Raw genomic sequence first — 19,608 nt, forward strand, 5'->3', positions numbered from 1 at the left:
ATCCCTACACTCGGACTGTATATGGAGTCATGGCTTGAATCAGATCTGGTTTTCACTCTTTCGCTCTCTCCACGATTCTCTCCTCTTGCGTTTATCTCTGTCCCTCACTTCCTCTGTCCCTCTCTCTTTCCCTCCCCCCTTCTGTCTCTCTCCCTCCTATCCATTATCTTTCTCTCTCCTATTCTCTCTCTCTCACACTCCTCTCCTCTGTCTCTCTCTCTCTCTCTCTCCCTTTCCTCCTCTAATTTTCTCTCCTTTTCCTCTTGCCTCTCTCTCTCTCTTCCCTCCCTTCCTTTATCTCCCCTCTCTCTCCCTCATCTCCTCCTCCCTCTCCCGCTATTCCCCTGCCATCCCCCCTCCCCCGCCAGGATGCGTTAGGCCTAAAGGCTTCCCGCGTGGCGGTAGAAGGCTCCTATTCCCGCCTATTTTGCGCCACGGCGCACGTGATGCAACGCTGCTGAGGCACAAACTCGGATCTTGCGCCTGGCTCCAAGCATTGCTAATGCCTAGATTATATTAAAAACTACTGTGTAAATGTAAATAACTAAGTTTGTGTAAATAATGCAGCGGAAATTGTAATGGTCTTGTGTACCCAACAGTAATTGTTGATTTTCTCATCAGAGGTTGGTAAATGTTTTATACCCAACATGCAAAGAAAATTAATTTTTGAATCAACACAAACATGGTAGAAAATAAATGTTCACTACCTTAATGACGACATTCTTAAGTGATATAGATAAAGCGACGGCATAAGGACAGTGAGAGTAATCTCGCGAAAAGAATGATCACGATTATTGTACGACGTCTATGGTAAAGAAATAAAGAATCCTACCAACATTGGTGAAAAACAATCTGGAAATTATCAATTGGCTGTGCATTAGATTCGCAATATTTTTTTTTTTTCATCGAAATTCTGTCTGGAAGCTTCATCAATTGTTCGATTTTTTTTTAGAAAAATCCCTTCCATGAATTTTCTGATTGATACCTACTTTGAGTTGACATGAATTGAATTATGATACTTTTGACACGTGGCGGATGAAAGAAATGTTTCTTTCTTTTGGCCGGATGAGTTTAAAATTCAAGACATGCGGCGGCTGTATTTAAGCCTCAGATAAAGTATCACGGACCATTAAGATCAAGTTAGATTCTTTATTGGTTTCCAGTCAATGTTACGAGCCCATAGCGAAGCTATTGCGTCATCATACATAAAGCTGGTCCTCAGTTGCGTCACCCCACATCCCATTCCGAGATCAACTAATCTCCAATTTAAAGCTCACAGTGAAATTCCACTGTCGGTTTAGGCCTATGGTCTCGGTTAGGCCGTGTGACTTGTTTGCCTAAGCATCGCTTCCTATGTAAGTCCACGAACGAACCGCCTGCATAGTGACAGCCATTCCGTGCTCTCTAATTACACAGCCTACTTACAGGCAGTTGGTCACAATGCTTAGGCCTAAGCTGTTACTAGGCCTCCTTACAATTCCGATACAAACTTGCTGATATAGCGCCTCCTTCTTGAGAGATTTTTTTCCTCTTTCGACCGCATTCACTGTAAAACTCGAAGATATTTGGCGTTCTTCTGTGAACGAAAGCACACGCGTAAAGTGTTTCCCTTTGCTGTTGGTGTTGTGGTTGTATAATTCATTTTCGTATAATTTATAAGCGCTTTATTTATCATCTTAGTGAATTATGTGTTTATATGCAGCAGTGTGAACTCAGATCTAAGAGTCACGTCTCCTCTCACAGTTCACATGAGCATAATAGGCTGTGAGTCGTGCAAGTTCATGCAAATGAGCGGCGCCTCTCAACCTCCAGACATAGTGTTGCTCCGGACCATGACTGCTTTGCTGTGAATTCGTGAAATAAGTATCTATTCACTAAGTCAAAAGTGAATGTTTGTTAGAATTTCGTGAACAACTTTATTAAGTTTTATCAAGTATTAGAACATTTTTCCTATAAGTCATTAGAAAGTGAGTTTATTATTATTAATATTGTTATTGTGTTAGTGCTTAAATTAATGCAATGATGAAGTATAACAATGATCATATAAGTATATTTAATATCATTCATAACAGATCATTTTACCCCCTGAAAATACGTCCCTCCGAGATTATTACTCTATAATAGATAGTTTGACTCATGTTCTTGCTATAACAAAATAGAAAAAAGTTGAGGTGGCAAGTATTATATGTTCGTCGCAAGCACAGCGTGGCCTTGACTTGGTTTAGTAAAATATTGGCAGAGAAAAATAATGAATGCATTTGTCCCATGTTTTTCATTCATGTAGTTTACCTTAGCCCTAACCGCCCTTGATCCATATACGATTCTACTCTCTTTCTGCCAGTGTTTAGTGACTACGCGTTAGAGAACGTGGTAGGACGTAGATTAGTAGTGCTCCTGGTTATCTAGTACGAATTGGAAATAAGTAATTATTTCCTGTTAGTTACTCCTTCAAAGAACATAATTCCGAAATGTATCGTGTATTATGCAGTCCAAAGAAGGCTCCTGAATTTGTCAGTCATTGTGCTGCTGCCATGGTAACCATTAATGATGGAACTACCAGTAAGCTTCCTGACTCCATGAACGTAACTGCGCAGAAGAAACCTTCCATTCGCAGTTGTTGTGATCTTACAAAAATCGTCCCATGCTTGAGCAGCTTTTCCGATTCTTTAGAAAGTCTGATACCACTCGACTCGATGTCTGAAACTTCTAATTATCTCGACCAACATCAAGATTCGTTGCGCTCTACATCTCCTAGTCAGCAGTCAGTTGATTCGTTTTCTTCATTCATGACCGCGGAAAGTGAATTTGAACATGTTTCATCATATTCGGAAGCGCATCCGAAGATTGTTGGTTCTATTGTTCTAGACGACCGAATTGAAAAACTGCATGATCTTCCCCCAATAGTGTACGAGGATATTGTTCCTTGCCTTCCTAAATCTTTCGTTGCAGATTGCCGCTGTAAACCTTGGCATCTTCTTACCTGTTTCGATTCTTACAAAGTTCACATTGATCGCGACGTTTCTTTGCCAAGGGAAGATATCGATGAGAGACACTCGGCAATTGACGACGATGACTTGTATGATTATTGTGTAGGTAACATGAAGAGAAAGTATTTATCTATTTGTGAATCTGAGCTTCCTATGACTCCAGTTCAGGGGCCAGTCCTACATTTAAGTAAAAATAAGATGAAACGTATACAAAAGAACTTGAAAAGCAATGGATTTGGCGTCCAAGTGATAGAAGCCATTCACCGTGTCTGTAGAGATAGTACCACGGCAACTTACTTGTATTTTGCCGACATCGTCCGGACCGAAGGTGAGCTTTATTGTGGTCACTTGTGCTGTGTCCTGCATTTTTACTGCATTTCTCCAAACGTGCTCCTAAGATATGGTAAGTAACATCAGTAAGTTGGCCATCGTTCTGTTTACGTCATTTTAACATTTATTTGGTATATTAATTTATCTTAAGCAGTCAATTTAGCTCGTGTACTTGTTGTCTAATTGGTGTTACATTTTCTTTTCAGTGCCAATCCCGGGTATTCCTCGCGAAGAACAGTCCTACAAGGTGGGCGACGTTCTTGGCAAGGGAGGTTTTGGGACGGTCTACCGAGGCTGGCGCTTAGGCGACAACACGCCAGTCGCCGTCAAACAAATCGCCAAGAACCGCATCCACAGTTTCGATATTGTAAGTACTAAACAATTTGTTTTTAAACATCCATTTTAGGAGAATTTATTTTCGTTTATTTCATCGTTAAATAACTGACTGATTTGTTTTGCGTACTAACGAGTGTCAAGATGTAGGCACTAGATGGCTTGCATATCGACTCAGTGTTGCTGATAATTCCTCAAGACCATAAGTTATCACGTGTACAATGGAAAGCTTCGTGTCCAACTTTCATTAATGCGATGCTACCTAATGATGTCACGAAGCTCTTCTTTATTGGACGACTAAGCCAAGGCTCAAGCATCCACTCATTGCCCGCCTCGGCGCATCTGCGTAAAAGCAAGGATAGTTGCGAAGGCCATCTAGTTGGCATGTGCTCGCCTAACTCGCATTTACCTTGAAATTCTTCTATGTCTATCGATGAGGCTGGGAAAAAGTCCACGCAGTTGCAGAATTTGCTAGACAACTCAACCTTACTTTTATAAGCGGACTGTTTTTAGTTATTGGTCTGTCCTTGGTTTCATCTTCACTGTATATAAAATTGTGGCGACTATTTCAATACTTGCAAGGTTATTGCTCAACGATTAACTTGAAATTATGTTCCCACGCACAAATAGCGTAATCACCAGGATCTTATCATAATATTTGTGTGACTGTGCTGTATGTATTTAGCTCATTATCGTTTTGGAAGTCGTTGAGCCTGCTTTATCTCGTTTGCTCTTCTGCATGTCGTTGTGCGATTCAGGAATGCTGCAGTATCTAAGCCGCCTATCAGACTTGGCTTGCTTAGTCGTCCTTGCTGGCAGACAGCATTACATGAGCCACGCAGTTTATTGCACAGTCACGCGTCAACGACTGACGATCGATCGCTACGTTGCATTTCCTCCTAATCCGCTGTGCCTGAGCATTACGTAACCTCAACTGGAGCTTTAGAGTTTCTCAAGACTTTAGACGAACTTATATTTTGTATGCGCGTCAACAGTCTATAAACTAACCGACGACAACCCGTTGCCGCGACACAAGTTTTAGGCGAGAGGAGTGGAGGGAGCGGAGCCCTAGACCGGGTCACCTACCTATAGGAACTGCGTCACTAGAGTCGCCAGCTCTCTCTCTCTTCCTCAGTGCGTTGTCGGTTGCTGGTTCATCCTTGGCGTAGCAACAGCGGAGGTGGCGGCCTTGCCGAGCTTCTCCTCGCTCATGTTGTCTCCGTGCGGCGTGATCTGCTGCTATATGCTCTTATCAAGTGCGCTTTGCCAACGTCATGTCCTCGTTGTTTTGCTATTTTTCTTGTTGATTTTAAAGAATCGACGAAACTAAGACATCCGTGATCAATTGGATTCCTGGCATTGACAGCATCGTCACGTTGACGGATGAGATTAAATTCTTATTTGAGTTTACTATTCAAGAGTGCGCACATGGATTGGTTCGTAGAAGGAAGGTGCGCATGATATCTTGTCACGTACGTGACTTTTCTTAAAAATAACTCAACCCGGATTCGAGTATAATATATATATATATATAAAATATTATAGACTAGTCCCGCCAGTTGGTATAACATACTGATATAGAGTTAACAGTGTTGCAACATGTGTTCTGAAACATTCTAATTTCCTTTTTGTACTATTCATCATTCGATTTCTCTTTAATCATCCTTGGACTCAATTCAGCTTCAGGGCCTTTTCTCGAACGATGTATCGTAATCAATTTCCTAAATTTTTTGAAAGAAAAATTATTTCTGTGTATTCTGTATCAATGATTTACGGTGAAGTTGAGCTCAGAAACTGATAACATGTGTAGCTCAGGAAGTTGCGTTTTGCCAACGCTTATCGTCCGTACGTATGTAGGAGGGAATTTGTAGTGGATTTTCCTCGTTTGTGTCCATGGCTCAGACTGCCACGTCAGTCCAACTCTTCCACCCACGAGACGTGAGACTCCCTAGTAATTGCGACACCATAGTCGCCAGGCATTGACGTTGAAATAACGTTGATTACGCGTTGTTTCAACTAGTAAACGTTATTTGCCTGTAGGGAATAGCGCTCGTGATTTCGAATCCCTGTTCCACGTCAACAGCTCTGAACTTGACTATATTGGCCCAAACAGCAATTATTATTGCAGTATACGAGAATTATTGTACGTCAGCCGGCATTATGACAATTAATTGTGCATTTTTATGATACGTTTGAAAAATTAAATGTTTGAACGAACAAAATGTTATGCCAATGTTTGCCGTCTACTAACACTTTGCGCATGAATTATAATCAAGCATGCATAAGCCTGAATAATGTATATGCTCATCAGCTATTGTTCGCCTATCAATTTACTAGCCTTTAAATGCTAAACGTACCGTGAAAGGCACGCGACATATTATATTCACAATTTTAAACCAAGCAATTATTTTTATTTATTTGATATTTCAAATCAGTTGCTCGAAAGTTGTTCTGCTTGTGTCGTTTTCGCTGCTTTTATCGCGGCCTTCTTGCGTACGTGCTCCATGCAACCTTGCAAGGCCGTTTGCCTTCACTCTGCCTTCACTTTCGCAAGCCGCTGCTCTCGGAACCTTCACTTCCGTCTTGCTCGTTTAGCCAGCCCCTAGCAGCGATTTAGTTTCTCTTAACGACTATTGTTTCCTTAATAGCTAAACTTTTCCTTAATTACTATAGCAGCAAGAGTATATCAATAATTTCTTAACTCATGGTTTCTGTTGTTCTTGAGTGCTTCGCTCTCGCATTCGAGAGATTTTTTGCTTTAAAAAAATATTTTTTTTTTTGCTTTCCGCTGTAGGAATGGGCGAATTTTTAATAGCCGAGGAACGTATCACATCGGCTTTTTTTCAATCATCATGAAGTTATCTCTAAATTTAAATGAATTTAACTTGCCTCTCGCTAAATATTCGCCATTACGAGATCGTTTTTCATCGCTTAAAATTTTACCGACGATGATCAGCGTCAAAAATATCGGCAAGCGCTTCAAATGATCATTCAAGCCATTATAATCAATCAATTTATACTACTTCTAGTGACTTTCAAATCAAGTTTCTGTTAATCTCCCCGGCAGTATTATTTGCGAACTTAATCAACGACTTGATCGTATTATCCACTACAAAGAAACTATAGCAATATGTAATATGTATATATACACTACAGAGAAACTACAGCAATATGTAATATGTATATATCAATACAGAGAAGCCACAGTTATAGATAATATTGTATATATCCACTGAAGAAACTACAGAAATATAAGTTTATGCGCGACCTAAAATCAATTCACCTCGGAGACAGCAGCTGCGGCAGCTACAGGTCGCGTGGCTAAGGCTGCCGCAGCCACGTCATCACAACACGACGCCTGGATTGCGTCAGGCTAGCCAGCCTCCCTTCGTCTATTGCGTCGTTAGCGAGCGCTGCGCAATTGCGCCTTTCGCGGACGGCCTTGCCAACGTACCTAAATATATCCAGCGAGTTTGCGGCGCACATGACCAGTCTTGTTATAGTCTCAATGTAGCATTGATTCTTTTTTCGTAGTCTTGTTTCTTATTTTATTCCGCCAACCTGAAAGCATTTGACTCTAGCGTTAGTTTTGAATATCAGGTGAGCTTTACCATGATTATTTAGACTTCTAATATGAATGCCTGCTAGTGAACTGGATTATTCGAAGAAGGTCATGAAAAAAATAACAATTGTATTCATCTATCGGCCAGATTTAGGCCAGCTCTGCCAAAGAGAAGAACCAATAGGTAGGTCTCGTATTCATGCGGTTATTCCCACTTGAATTGTAAATGAACTCTACACGAAAGGGCCCGACTTGATCTAACTTGTGTTCTATGTACGGCTCATCGGTCTTCCTGCGTCTACCTCGGTCCACTCGTCTCTCCTCCCCGTATAAATAATGCGCTTTCGTTTGATACTAGCATGTCTAGTGGAGATAGTATTGCTTGTGCAGCTACGTTCATGACGCCTTTAGCAAACTCAATAGGAAGATAGATACCATTCATTTGTATTAAAGGAATAGTAAATTCTCTCTTAGTTATATTAGTGCTTCCCTGAAGTCGATTATTGAAATGCGCTGCGCTAATATTTTTTAAGAATGAAAATCTTCTTGATCTCTTCACTTATTCTTCATAATAAATACAATGATAAAACATTGATACGGACACGCGTGTTTCACTGTACTAATTTTCACTTCATTGTTGTGTTATTTTGCCTTCTGTTTTGCTCCCTTCCATTCACAACAGGCATAAATTTTGTATAATAATTATGTATTCTCATCTTAGGACCGCGCTACCATTAAAGTCTGTATTGACAGAATATCGACTATTTTAAGCAAGACTTGGCAAAATGACGCATAAGATTATAAGTGATCTATTTATAGGTGTCACACTTGCGGCAAAGTTCTATTTTAGACTCTGTCGTCCTGCCGACATCGTTCATTAATGAGGAGACTCGCAGCTTGCTTATGTCCTACAGCTGTTGTTGCAGCTGTTGGTGGACTGTCTATAGTGACATGATTCTTTCTATTCTATTCATCATTCTAGTTTATTTTTGTTTGGAGCTCTCAGGCTCTATCTATTTCGCCATTCTCTTTATCGGTTACAAAGACATTTATCGGTTACAAAGACATTTATCGGTTACAAAGAATATAAAATGCAAGTACATTTTGTATTCGAGTTAGTAGTCAATTTCTTTAAATCAAAGCAACGTAAGTCTTGACTTGCTCGTCCAAAAAAAGTTCTAATTTTAGCGCACGAATAGCTATTTACACAACACCTGAATAAATCTGTTATGAGAATAAAATTATCGCTAAAGAAGCTAAGAAAATACCATCGCTCATACTCACCAGATGACGAATGTGTTATTCTACTATATGGTTCGCACGCGTGTGAATGCCTGCCTGAACTTGATAGGGTGTGCACATGCATGTTCTGCATACCAGGATGTCAAACATGCTTCGTTGGGTCCATGGTCTCTCCTCATCTCCGCCGCATTGTTGTCGTTTCCGTCTGATCAGCGACCGTGCACCGCCGCTCAGTGTCGTGTTTATACCGTGCTGGCGTGCCAGACTTTTTCCTTCACCTTCCTATTTAAACGAATGAAAAGATTTTTACCTGTGATTTTTCATTATTTTTACCCTGGTTGTTAATTCGAAGCCTTAAATTAGTCAATTGTTAGTATCGAATTGGCCAATGTTCTGCTATTGTTATCTTACAAAAATACTAAAGATATATTTGGCATACTTACCGGTATACTTGTAACCAGGATTAACAGATAAATTTCTCTGGTATTCTCACCGATGCTGCACGCGTCATAGAAACCTAGGCCTGCTGTTGCGAGTCGTGGCTGATGCAGCTCGCTCATTGTGTGGCCGCATTCCTGTAGCTGCAGCTGCTGCTCATGCGGATTGAAGCGATCTTGGTGCTGGTGCAGCTCCTTCTGTTACTGGCCCCGTCTTTGATGTTCGTTAGGTTAAAGACTTAACATAAAAATGCAGCGTTGTTCACTTTTATCCTAGTCGAGGCTGAAGTCAATGCATTTAGCTTCTCACGTTGTAATAATCTAGCAGGGAGTTACTCGTGAGAGGCCGCGGTTCACCTGAACGCGCGATTCCTGCCATCTGGCAGACGTAACTGTTAGCCTCGTAACTCAGCTGTCATCTGATGATGGGTATGATGCGTCCTCTCAAAATACGGCTTCATTTCCCTTCTTGTCACGGATTCGGCAGTTTGCATTTACATTTAAAAGATGCTTGGGGAATTTTTGTCGACCAAGTTCTCATTGGCAGGATGTATTTGGTTTTGTGGTGGTAGCTATTAGTCCAATCATTACTTTCATTCGGCTCGTATTTTACTTCGAAAAATGTCCAGTTGTACGCCATTGCCATAAATTCGTTCTGTATTCGATGCACCTTATCGTCCTTCTTGTGTTACCTGAAGGAATGCACCGCAAGGACGCCCTTGACACTTGATTGTGGTCACGTGCACCTATAGATTACGTTCTCGAGTGATCTCGTGGTCTCCTTCACGTATGCAATAGTACATCACGTAGGCAATATTACATCACGTAAGCAATATAACACTATTAAGACCTGAGTACAGCTTGAGTGTTTTGTTCGTGTAAGAGAGGTCAGGAGAGATCACAGAACAGAGATCGAGTTCGATGATCAATTGTAAGTTTTTGCTGTGGCTTTGTTGTGCATAGAAAGCTGAGACGGTCGAACGTGATCACCCATCTCAGTGGCAGAATCGTGGTGCAATTCTACCCTTTGTGTCGTCGCGCTTGCCAGCAAACTTTCCTCCCCTTCTTTCCAGTCGCCTTCGTCTTCTTTTCCTTTTTCTTGCTTCTGGATACGCCGAGAGAACAGAACTGGTGGCTTTCTAACCAGCCATCTTTGAAGCACGTTTTCAATTACCTTCGGATTGCAATCGTGCAGTCCGATGACGTCGCAAACCATTGTCTCGTTGCTTTTACCATCTTCCTTGTGTTTTTTATTGTTTCTGCAATGATAAGCTATTGGCTACAAGGCTATCTAAGACTTTTCATATTCATTATGATAACAAGTTGAATCAATTTATTTTTCAAAGCTTACAATCCTGTTGCCTGCTCAATCGTTTTCAAGCAGGAAACCGAGACAACCCTTTCAATTCCCTGATGCCAAATTCTCACTCATCTTTGCTTTGCCCTTATTATTGCTGATGAAGTTTCACTTTTTATGTCAGCGAATATAACACTAAATTGCGATGCTGCGTCTGAAGTTTCTACGATTTTTCCGGGCGTGACGGGGGAAGTTCAGCTTTTAAATAAACGCACATACTTCGACGTAGTCGCTTCCTCCGTGCTTCATGACGACGTAGATTCTATGTCCGCGACGTGACGACTCATTTTTTGCAAGCTCAATTCGAGCTATATTCTCCATGAATTTATTGAAGTATTTTTTATGAAGGACAAAATTTCTGCCAGAATGTCCACAGTTTGCAGCGTCTCATGCGTTTTTCAACACTGAATTGGAATTTTTGTAACGAAATTCAGTGCCATATTATCCCGTAAATGTTAGCTATGGTCTCTCAGATCTAAATGACGGAAAATTCATTTATGATGGCTAGCCTACCGTGGAGATATGTAACACTAATGCATTAAATACTCCGTATTGTTGAGAGGCAATACCGCGTAAATCTGTAATGTACTATATTCATACGTTTTCAATGCGGCGTATGTCTATAATGCGCTGTATTCTTACGATGGCGGTGCAGTATAACTAGAATGTACTGTATTCTTACGATGACAGTGCAGTATAGCTGGAACGTACTGTATTCATACAGGAGCAGTGCAGCGTATCGGTAATGGGCGTAGCCCGTGTGTCGAGTGTATGGTTTCACCGCCACGCACGTTACTCGCAAACATTCTTGTGTTGTATGAGCATCTCGCCGCGCTCTACTATACCAAGCAAACGCATCCTGTCAACGACCGCATAGCAACTCTTCTTCTTTCTCTCTTCCCACTCGCTCATTCTCTCTTCCCCACTCTCTCCCTCTCGCCGCTCTCACCCTCTCTCTCTCATTTTCTCTCACGCGCTCCTTCTCTCGCGCGCCCGCGCACTTTAACCCCCCTCATCCCCCGCCGCAATATTTTGACCACGTCTGTGTTGAGACTCGTGATGCCGACGAAAAAAAAACGGAGGCCCTCATTCTGTCGAGTACACGCGCAAAAACCCGACGAAGCCCCGGCCTGAAATTGCATTCCTGCGTCTGGCTGCCGCCTCTCCTCTTGCCGCCCGCCGTCTGTTGCGAGGCCGTTTTCTGTTGATGATCCTCCTTGGTAACTGCACTCTATTTGATTTATGCTGAACTAAACATTTTATTAAGGTTTGAATCGGCGATGCTGTGCAAGTTGTCTGTCTGTCGTCCTAATCTGCATGCATTATATTCATAAAATGAATGTCAACGCTATCCCAAGATATTAGTTTTATTTTAATAATAACTGGTTGTGCGGCTTTTATTTGCGGTAGAATTCTTACAAATCTCATGCAGTTTGACAATTATTTGCCTTAATTGGCTCAAGCTTGAGGCTTTCTATCGCTGAGCGTGACTGATTGGTGTGCGTGTGATAATTCAACGGGAATGCAGTGTATGCATGCACTCTTGAGAGCTTCGTCACTGACATGAATCTAAATTACCCTGCCTAGTGCATACAATGCGACAAAACGCGACAATTTGCCTGTACCAGAGACGATTATTATCTACTCGGTATTTGAGTGCCCTCCTCTTAATTTGTCTTCTCACTTTGGTAAGCTTTGTACGTACAAAAAAAAGTGTTGCTTCAACCCTTGTTTCGATATTCAAAGAACGTCTATTCCTGGTGAACACTACTCCTCTAATAGCCATACACGGAACCTTCTCCAATGCTGTGAGATATAAGTATTCTTTAGAAGTGGAATGCGCGGCGCACAATACAGCGAGGTCATTGCTCTTCCCATGAGATCGCTGGCGCGAACGCGCGGCAGACGGTGCGTTCCTAACGAACGCTCGACGCGGTTCAAGATGAAAACTATTTTCTTGAGCGCCACCACCGTTTGGTTCGCATTTCTGTGAATGAATGAGCGTAGGTTAGTGACACGACTCTGTGCATATAAACAGCCCTTGCGTTGAGCTGTTGCTAGGCGACTCAAGAAGCCTCGACTCACTTCTCAGAATAGTGTGCGTTCAAAGTTTAGTTCATGTTGTTAATTCACTATGCTTCATCGGTGGCAGTTCACTAGCTACGTCAATATTTAAGGCACTATCTGTAAAGTTTCTTCCTGCCTTCAATAAGTTATCCTTTTAGTCTCTACATGGTGTGTTACTTTCCTGCAAAAAGTTGTTTTTTCAGGAACTTAACTTAACCATCTGATATGCATATGCTGCGCAATACGTTATCGGCAGCTAACTCTGCGAAGTTCCCCGTTAGTGTATAGGTACATCTATGTGGCCAACGTGTTGCTGACGATCTTGCTATCTTTAGTATCTTAATAGGTTTTGCCGGAAGTGACAGCGTGTGTAATGTGTATGTGTGGCGACAGTGCCGACGTGTATGTGTGGCGGCAGCACTATCGTGTGAGTGCCGGAAGTGACGACATGTGTGTGTGAGACGGTCGTGAGTTTGCATATGTGACGGTAGTTTGTTTTCATGTGTGCGGGCAGTGGCTGCGTGTGGTGGAGGCAGCGACAGCGTCAAGTGGCTTTGGAATGTGGCTCAGAGTCGCATGACGACTAATCATTGCCGTTGTGCCTCAACGGCACGCCAGTCCACTATTCTTGTGATATTAGATAGGCGACTTTGATTAACGAAGCCAAGAAAATGTGGCACCGAAACTAAAACCCCGCCGTTGTATTAAGGCAATCAATATGGCCAATTACTCTAGCTTTACAGTTTACAATACGAATATTCTTCGGGTACCCGATTATATTCGTAGACATAGTATTTATGCAGATGTTGTTCCTCATACCCAATGCACCTCGCTTCTTTCTGTGCTATAAAAGCCCGCACTTATGAGAAGAGAGAGTGCGAGCGTGCGTTCTCTCAGCTCTTTCAGCGCCAGCGATCAACCTGTTCAACATATGGCGTTTCAGTTACGTAAAATACGCGACATCAGTTATATCTGACCATAATATACGAAGTAAAACGTTACCAAATCATCGTGTTTGTGACTGAATTTGGTCCAACATCAAATATATGCCAATAATTTGAATTGAAGCGCACAGATGGGAAGGATTGTTCTGTAGCTGCGCATATCGCATCGACCTTGCGCAGGTGTGGCGGCGTGATATTTTCTCAGAAATAAAAGCCGTTTAAAAAAGTGTTCAAAGACAGTTTGATGTTAACAGGCTTCTTGTCTCTGGAAATTACTTTCAAAAATGATGGTTCCTTACTTTGTTTGAAATCGTGCTCGAGAAATAATTTTCAGAAATGAGTAAAAAAATAATCTTGCTGCTCTTAAACGAGTGGGCGCTTCTCTCGATGTTGAAGACATTTATACTTCAACATTCAAGTCGTTTTGACGAGATTCTCGGAGATTATCTCAAGCTAGATCACTAGAATAACAGCGTGTGGAATTGGTGATGAATAAAGATTCATTAAGACGGTTTTTTTATCCGACGCGAACATTTCTGTATGCTTTTCGAGAATGGTTTAAAATGATTCCAGTATGAGGAAATATTCCGCGCACTGCAAATAATTAGGAATCGGCACGTGCGGCCGATCAGTGCCACGTCTGCTAATTGCCGTCGGGAAAAGTTTCATCGCCGGCGACAACGGGAGGAGACTGGTGGGGAAGCGGAGGGTGGCGGTGTTAGGGAGAAAGCGGGTGTAAAGAGAGGAGGTGACGGTGAGTGATAGTAAAACGGTTGGGAGGTTCCGTGAGGGGGCGAGAGCCGCATTCCAACGCTGCGCACTCGGTAAGGCCATTGCTGGCGAACGCTGCTGCTGCTGCTGCTGCTGCTGCTGCTGCTGCTGCTGCTGCTGCTGCCACTACCATCACTGTTATGGCATCTGTTGCAGACTTGCAGCTGCTGCTTTATCTTCCTATGTTCCTGGCAGTGCTGCTGTTTCTGCTGCAATTATTTTCGAACAAGTTATTTTTTTGTTGCTATTTAACACGTTGACTACGATTGCTTCATCTTGTACTTTTGTTTCATTTTTCTAGTACTATTATAGACAAGGGTTGCCAGACTTTCATTTTTTACCGGACAAATTCCGCCATTTAGTTTTTTCAATTTCGTTGGTTAGCTAAAATTTATGATAGTAGTTTTAAGGGGCACTTCCTAATTAAATAAAAAAGTCGAATTTTTACACCGGAACCTACAAATATACTAGTACATATTGAGTTATAGGCCTTTTTGGCCTTTTTGTTCACGGACTTAATTGGCCTTTTTTAGGCCATCTGGCAACCCTGAATTATGTACCAGGAGAAATACATTTCGTGGTACGCATATGTACCACTTCGTAGTCAACGTGTTAAGCTTATGGTTGTGCTTTAACTTCCCTGCCGTACCTATCGCAATTATGTTTGGTCCATTTACACTTTGATCTCCTCTTCAATTCTCCGTACTTTAACATCCAATCCTCTTGATTAAGTCATTTGCTGCGAAACTCGCTTGAAACTTTTCCTCCTCATCGCTTATCATTGCTCCCGCCATCAATGTTGTGGTTGCTGCTCGAGAGACTCGACGCCTGCGCTGGTATTTGTCACTCGGCGACCACGAGTGATGGCAGTGTCTCAGGCCTCAAGGATGTGCTGCTGCCGTGGCTGCTGCTCGCTCGCGGCGGTGTCAACAGCCTCACGCAAGAATGTCGGAATGCAAACTATTCTTAGAAGCCCGAGTGGTCGGTTGAGTGACTAGCTGCTAGAGACTGTCTGTCGGTCGTTGCATGGGATCCTACGTGGCGCAGGCGGCAACGCAGTCCAGAGAAAGCACCGTAACGAACGATCGTTCAGCGCGCTCTCGTTCATGAGCCAATACTTGGTAACGGGGTCCATTGTTTAGTGGTCATAATGTTTCCAGCACTGGACCACTAACTGCCCGACACTTACTCTTAATGGTATCGTACATGATTGTTTTGATGCTTCTGCCGCTGCGTCGCATTCTTTCGTCCCTGTTGGAAATCGCGAGTATTTTTTACAGACAGACTTTTTGTCATTAATTCGAATTTGGTACAGGACAATGGAATTTGGTACATGTTTAATATTTGATTGTGAAGTACTGTTGAGTTTTCAATTAGCAAAATATAGAACTGGGATGAGCCTAGAACTTAGTTGTAGGTATTGGAATTATTCATATATTTACTAAAATTTAAAAGCTAACATTGTATGTTCTTCTTCCTCAGGTGAATGGTGTGACGGTGCCTCGAGAAATATCACTGCTTCTGCGTCTCACAAACGTCCCAAATGTGGTGCAACTGCTCGATTGGATTGATCGAGACGACTCGTACCTCCTCATCTTCGAGAGACCTGAGCCCTGCCAGGATTTTTTCGATTACATTTCAAAGAATATTTTCATACCCGAGAACCAAGCCAGGGTACTGTTTGCGCAGATTGTGCAGACCGTTAAGGAGTGTTTCGAAGCAGGAGTTGTTCACAGGGACATCAAGGATGAGAATATCCTCATAACCTACGACTCGGCTTCTGACAAATACGTCTTGAAATTGATAGATTTTGGATCAGGTGCAGTTGTGAATCCCGACAACAGACCGTACATCGATTTCGATGGCACGAGAGTGTATGCTCCGCCTGAATGGATCACCTCCGGTTCTTATTCCGCGATACCCGCGGCTGTATGGTCCTTGGGGGTACTGCTTTACGACATGGTCGTCGGATATATTCCCTTCGAGAATGACGAATCGATTCTTCAGAATAAACTCCAGTTCCGAAATGACTGTCCTCTATCGGCACCTGTCGTGAACCTCATCAAGGCTTGCCTTCATCCCGACCCCAACTCACGACCAGACCTCGACGCCATCCTCTCTCACCCGTGGATTAAGCATGACAGTATCGCTGATGCATTCACTTCGGTGCAAAGGAAGCACCAGAGTATGCGTCTGAATCACGCTCATGCTCAGAAAGCCTTGCAGCAGCAACAACATCAACTTTTAATACAACCCCAACTCCAGCAACAACAACAACAACTTCAGCAGCAACAAGCTCAACAACAACAGCCACCTCAAGAGTTTTCACCCCCGCAGCAGCAGCAGCAGTTACAGAACGTCAATCCTAACCGATGCACTCACTACCACAGGACAACTGCCATCAATATCCCGCAACTGAATTCCACTCGGCACCAATTCCCTGGCAGTGGAACCCCCGGCAGTGCTTCGAAGGCGTCGTCGGACCCCACAACCCCTTCCACGAGCAGCCCAAGCTCCTGCGTCAGTAACCTAGTGCGATCAGCATCCTCATCGCCACTAACCCTGCATACGCAGCCATCGTCTCTCTCTTCGTCGCAATCCTCTGATGAATCATCGTCTACACCAGCCAAATCTTTACCAGGAAATTTAAACCAGATTTCAGCCAGTGATGCCAACGTCTCGCACTCCTCATCTTCAACAGCTCTACAAACTCCTCCTCAATCTCCACCACATCTTCACGATCACTCTAATCTTCACCAGCATCATCAGTCAAGCATGTTATACGAGGAATATTCTCCACCTTCGCCTCAATCTTCTACATCCACTTCGGACTCCCAGACCTACAATAGCAGCAACAGCGTTAGACTCGCGCTTCCACACTATGACAGTGGCAACAATAACACAGCTCCTACTCATAATAATACATTCAATAACACAACCTCGCCGCATGCATCGCCAGTTAATGCTGATTCATCCAATTCTTCACCTTGCACCGCAATCCAGCGATGCAGCTCACGATCACTCAATACCAGAGCTCGTGATGCGCTATGATGCAAGAATATAGGATGAACTGTACATATAGCTACCTAAATATAGGGCGTATCGTCAATACCGTACAGAGGTAGACATTATTTAGCGCTGCTAGGCTTAATTACGTGCCGGGGTATTTCATGTTTAAGGTACTGTAGTGATTGGCAGCTGAATATTGCTTGTACAGCTAAACTTCTTCTAGGTAGATGGCTTTCCACTAAATACTGACCTGTAAAGGCCCTTCGTGTCTTACGGATGCAGTTTGCGGTTACAGGCTTAAGAATTTAATGTTACTGAGAAGTTCTGTCAACGTTTAACCTGCAGTCACAGTGATGATCTGACTAAATGGCGTTCTTTGCTACAGATTAATTTAAAAGAAATAAATTGCTATGTTATCCTCAACGTGGTAAGCTGCTGTATGCGCTCTCAGGCTGGTTTAATTTCTCTTTCATCGTGATGCATTTTTGCAGGATTTCTTTTTTACTGAGAAATTGATTTATACTTTGAACGGTCATAACACTTCCCAGAGGCTCCTGTGTCAACATTTTTTTCTGAAATTTAAAATTGAAATTAAAACGAATCCTTTATTGCTGATTCCGCAGGGCTGCGATTCCTTCTATCTTTCATTCGAGATTCATTATTTGGCCAAATCTGTGTAAAGCCAAGATTTAACAGTTGAAATAATGGCGCCATTTTTGTTTCAACCAATGCTCAAGTAGATTTAGGGAATGCGTGGAAAAGGTTTCTGGGAACTGATATAGTTGTTGGTATGGAAAATTTTTCATGTACATGATTACGTGCTACTGTGCAAATTTTCCAGAACATTTTTTGTTTATCGGAAACTTTGCAAGATTGTTTCCGACACAACAAATTAATTTGTATGGTTATAAAACCACCTATATCAAGATTTTGCACAGGAAACCGTTACTGTACAATATATACCGAATTAACAATGAACTTGGATCTTAGAATGGATGGGTTTATTTATGATGCCAAAGATTGCAATCAAGAATGCGAATTTGCTTTTCGTTTTAGGTAGGTATCGTTTTCGTTAAGATGCTGACAACCAAAAAATCCCCTACATTTATTCGGGTTCTTGGAATTTTTTTCACTGGAATCTAAGTTCTCTTTATTCGAACCATTTTAAGTCATAAATTCGAAATTGCACCCTTTTTTCGTCTTCTAACTGTTATTAGCCTGAAATTAGGCTAGATTTTTTCCTAATGGAGTACTGCTACATATGAAAACCATTTTTTAATCATTTTTGGGAACTTGAATGGGGGATGTAAGATGTAAATATACTGTATAAACTTGTACGTGCGTGGCTGAGTGTACATAACGGCGTAGATGTTTCTGATACGACAGGCTATTTGGTATTAAGTTGGCGCTGTAGATAATAAACTTGTTGTACGTATTACGTACTTTGTACAGAGTCTTCGTTGCTAGATTATTTATGGCTCGCATGGGCTTGAGTTAGAGTCGGAGCTTACTTTTGATGGTTGCATTCATCTGTTTCGAACTGAACACCTCGCCTTAGATGTAGTACTATTATTGTAATAATAATTATTATTTTAATGTGCTTGAACCATTGTAAGCTTTCTTAGGCTTTATTGTAGATTGCTACGCGCCTTCCAGTTTGAAAAATCAGCGGCTACATGATAGCATGGGGACGAATGCTTCAATTGACACTAAAAACATCGATTTCACGTCCTCCAAAATTATTTGTTCGAGCTGTCATTCTTTTTCGCTGAACAACCAACCTATCGTACAGTAAATCCTACAAATTTGCTCTCTTGGGCGCATGCAGCTCAAATATGTTCCCAAACGAATGTCCACAATTTTGTTCACTTCAAAGTTATGTTCCAAAATGACTTTCATTATTTCTTAGTTACGCTTTCATTATTTTATCCGCGTTTTTTTGGCAGTCGACTAGCATAGTTTGGCTGCGTTTAGACAGGGTATATGACTTGGCTCGGGAATAATACCTTATCTATTATTTTTGGTCCATTGACATACATTATTTACATGTTCTTCTCTACTAAGTTTATTTTATTTATAGCGGAAGTCTTTTTAGATCATGGTGAAGTTCCTGGCTTTTTTTGATGTAGAATAAATCTTTTTTAAGGTTTAGCAGTCTTCGGTAGGTACTGATTATTCTGTTATCAGGTACTCATTGTGTATGTTTTTAGAGCGTAACTTTCTGTCGAGTTCGATTAAATTAGATTAGCCTTGTCATTGTTTACACGAATACGTTAATGTTACCTTCACCTGACCTGCTGCGTTTTGTTCGTTCCATCAGTAACGCAGTGCGATTCCGGTTCCGCATTCTTCGTATTTTAAAATTATTAGTGAATGGCCTTTCATTTTTAGTTTACCGCTGATTAAGAAAAATATAGTTCAGGGATTCAAACAACTTCAATTTTTGAATGTACTCAGACCCCCCTTATTACATATTTGTTCTTGCTGTAGTTCGTTTTAAATCCGTTTTTATTGGCAATTTTTGACCCGCTACTGACTATAGTTTCTATTTTTGAGAGGAAGCGCGCCT

At 41.9% G+C, this 19,608-nt stretch overlaps 1 protein-coding gene across 2 annotated transcripts in view; it reads left to right on the plus strand.

Moving 5' to 3' along the window:
- Positions 1-19,301, plus strand: part of LOC108670743 (testis-specific serine/threonine-protein kinase 1) — a 33,160-nt gene extending 13,859 nt beyond the window's left edge. Inside the window, exons 1-3 of one of the 2 annotated variants that reach the window (XM_018158235.2) lie at positions 2,369-3,315; positions 3,524-3,684; positions 15,513-19,301. In XM_018158235.2, the coding sequence (XP_018013724.2) occupies positions 2,469-3,315; positions 3,524-3,684; positions 15,513-17,081 (2,577 nt within the window). In that variant the 5' untranslated portion in view covers positions 2,369-2,468 and the 3' untranslated portion in view covers positions 17,082-19,301. Of the gene's footprint in view, positions 1-2,368; positions 3,316-3,523; positions 3,685-15,512 lie in introns of those variants that run through there. The other variant, XM_018158236.2, reaches the window with a different exon arrangement.
- The last annotated feature ends 307 nt before the right edge of the window (positions 19,302-19,608 follow it).

Source organism: Hyalella azteca, unplaced genomic scaffold, assembly GCF_000764305.2.
Source record: "Hyalella azteca isolate HAZT.00-mixed unplaced genomic scaffold, Hazt_2.0.2 contig4450, whole genome shotgun sequence".
Lineage (NCBI taxonomy): Eukaryota > Metazoa > Arthropoda > Malacostraca > Amphipoda > Hyalellidae > Hyalella > Hyalella azteca.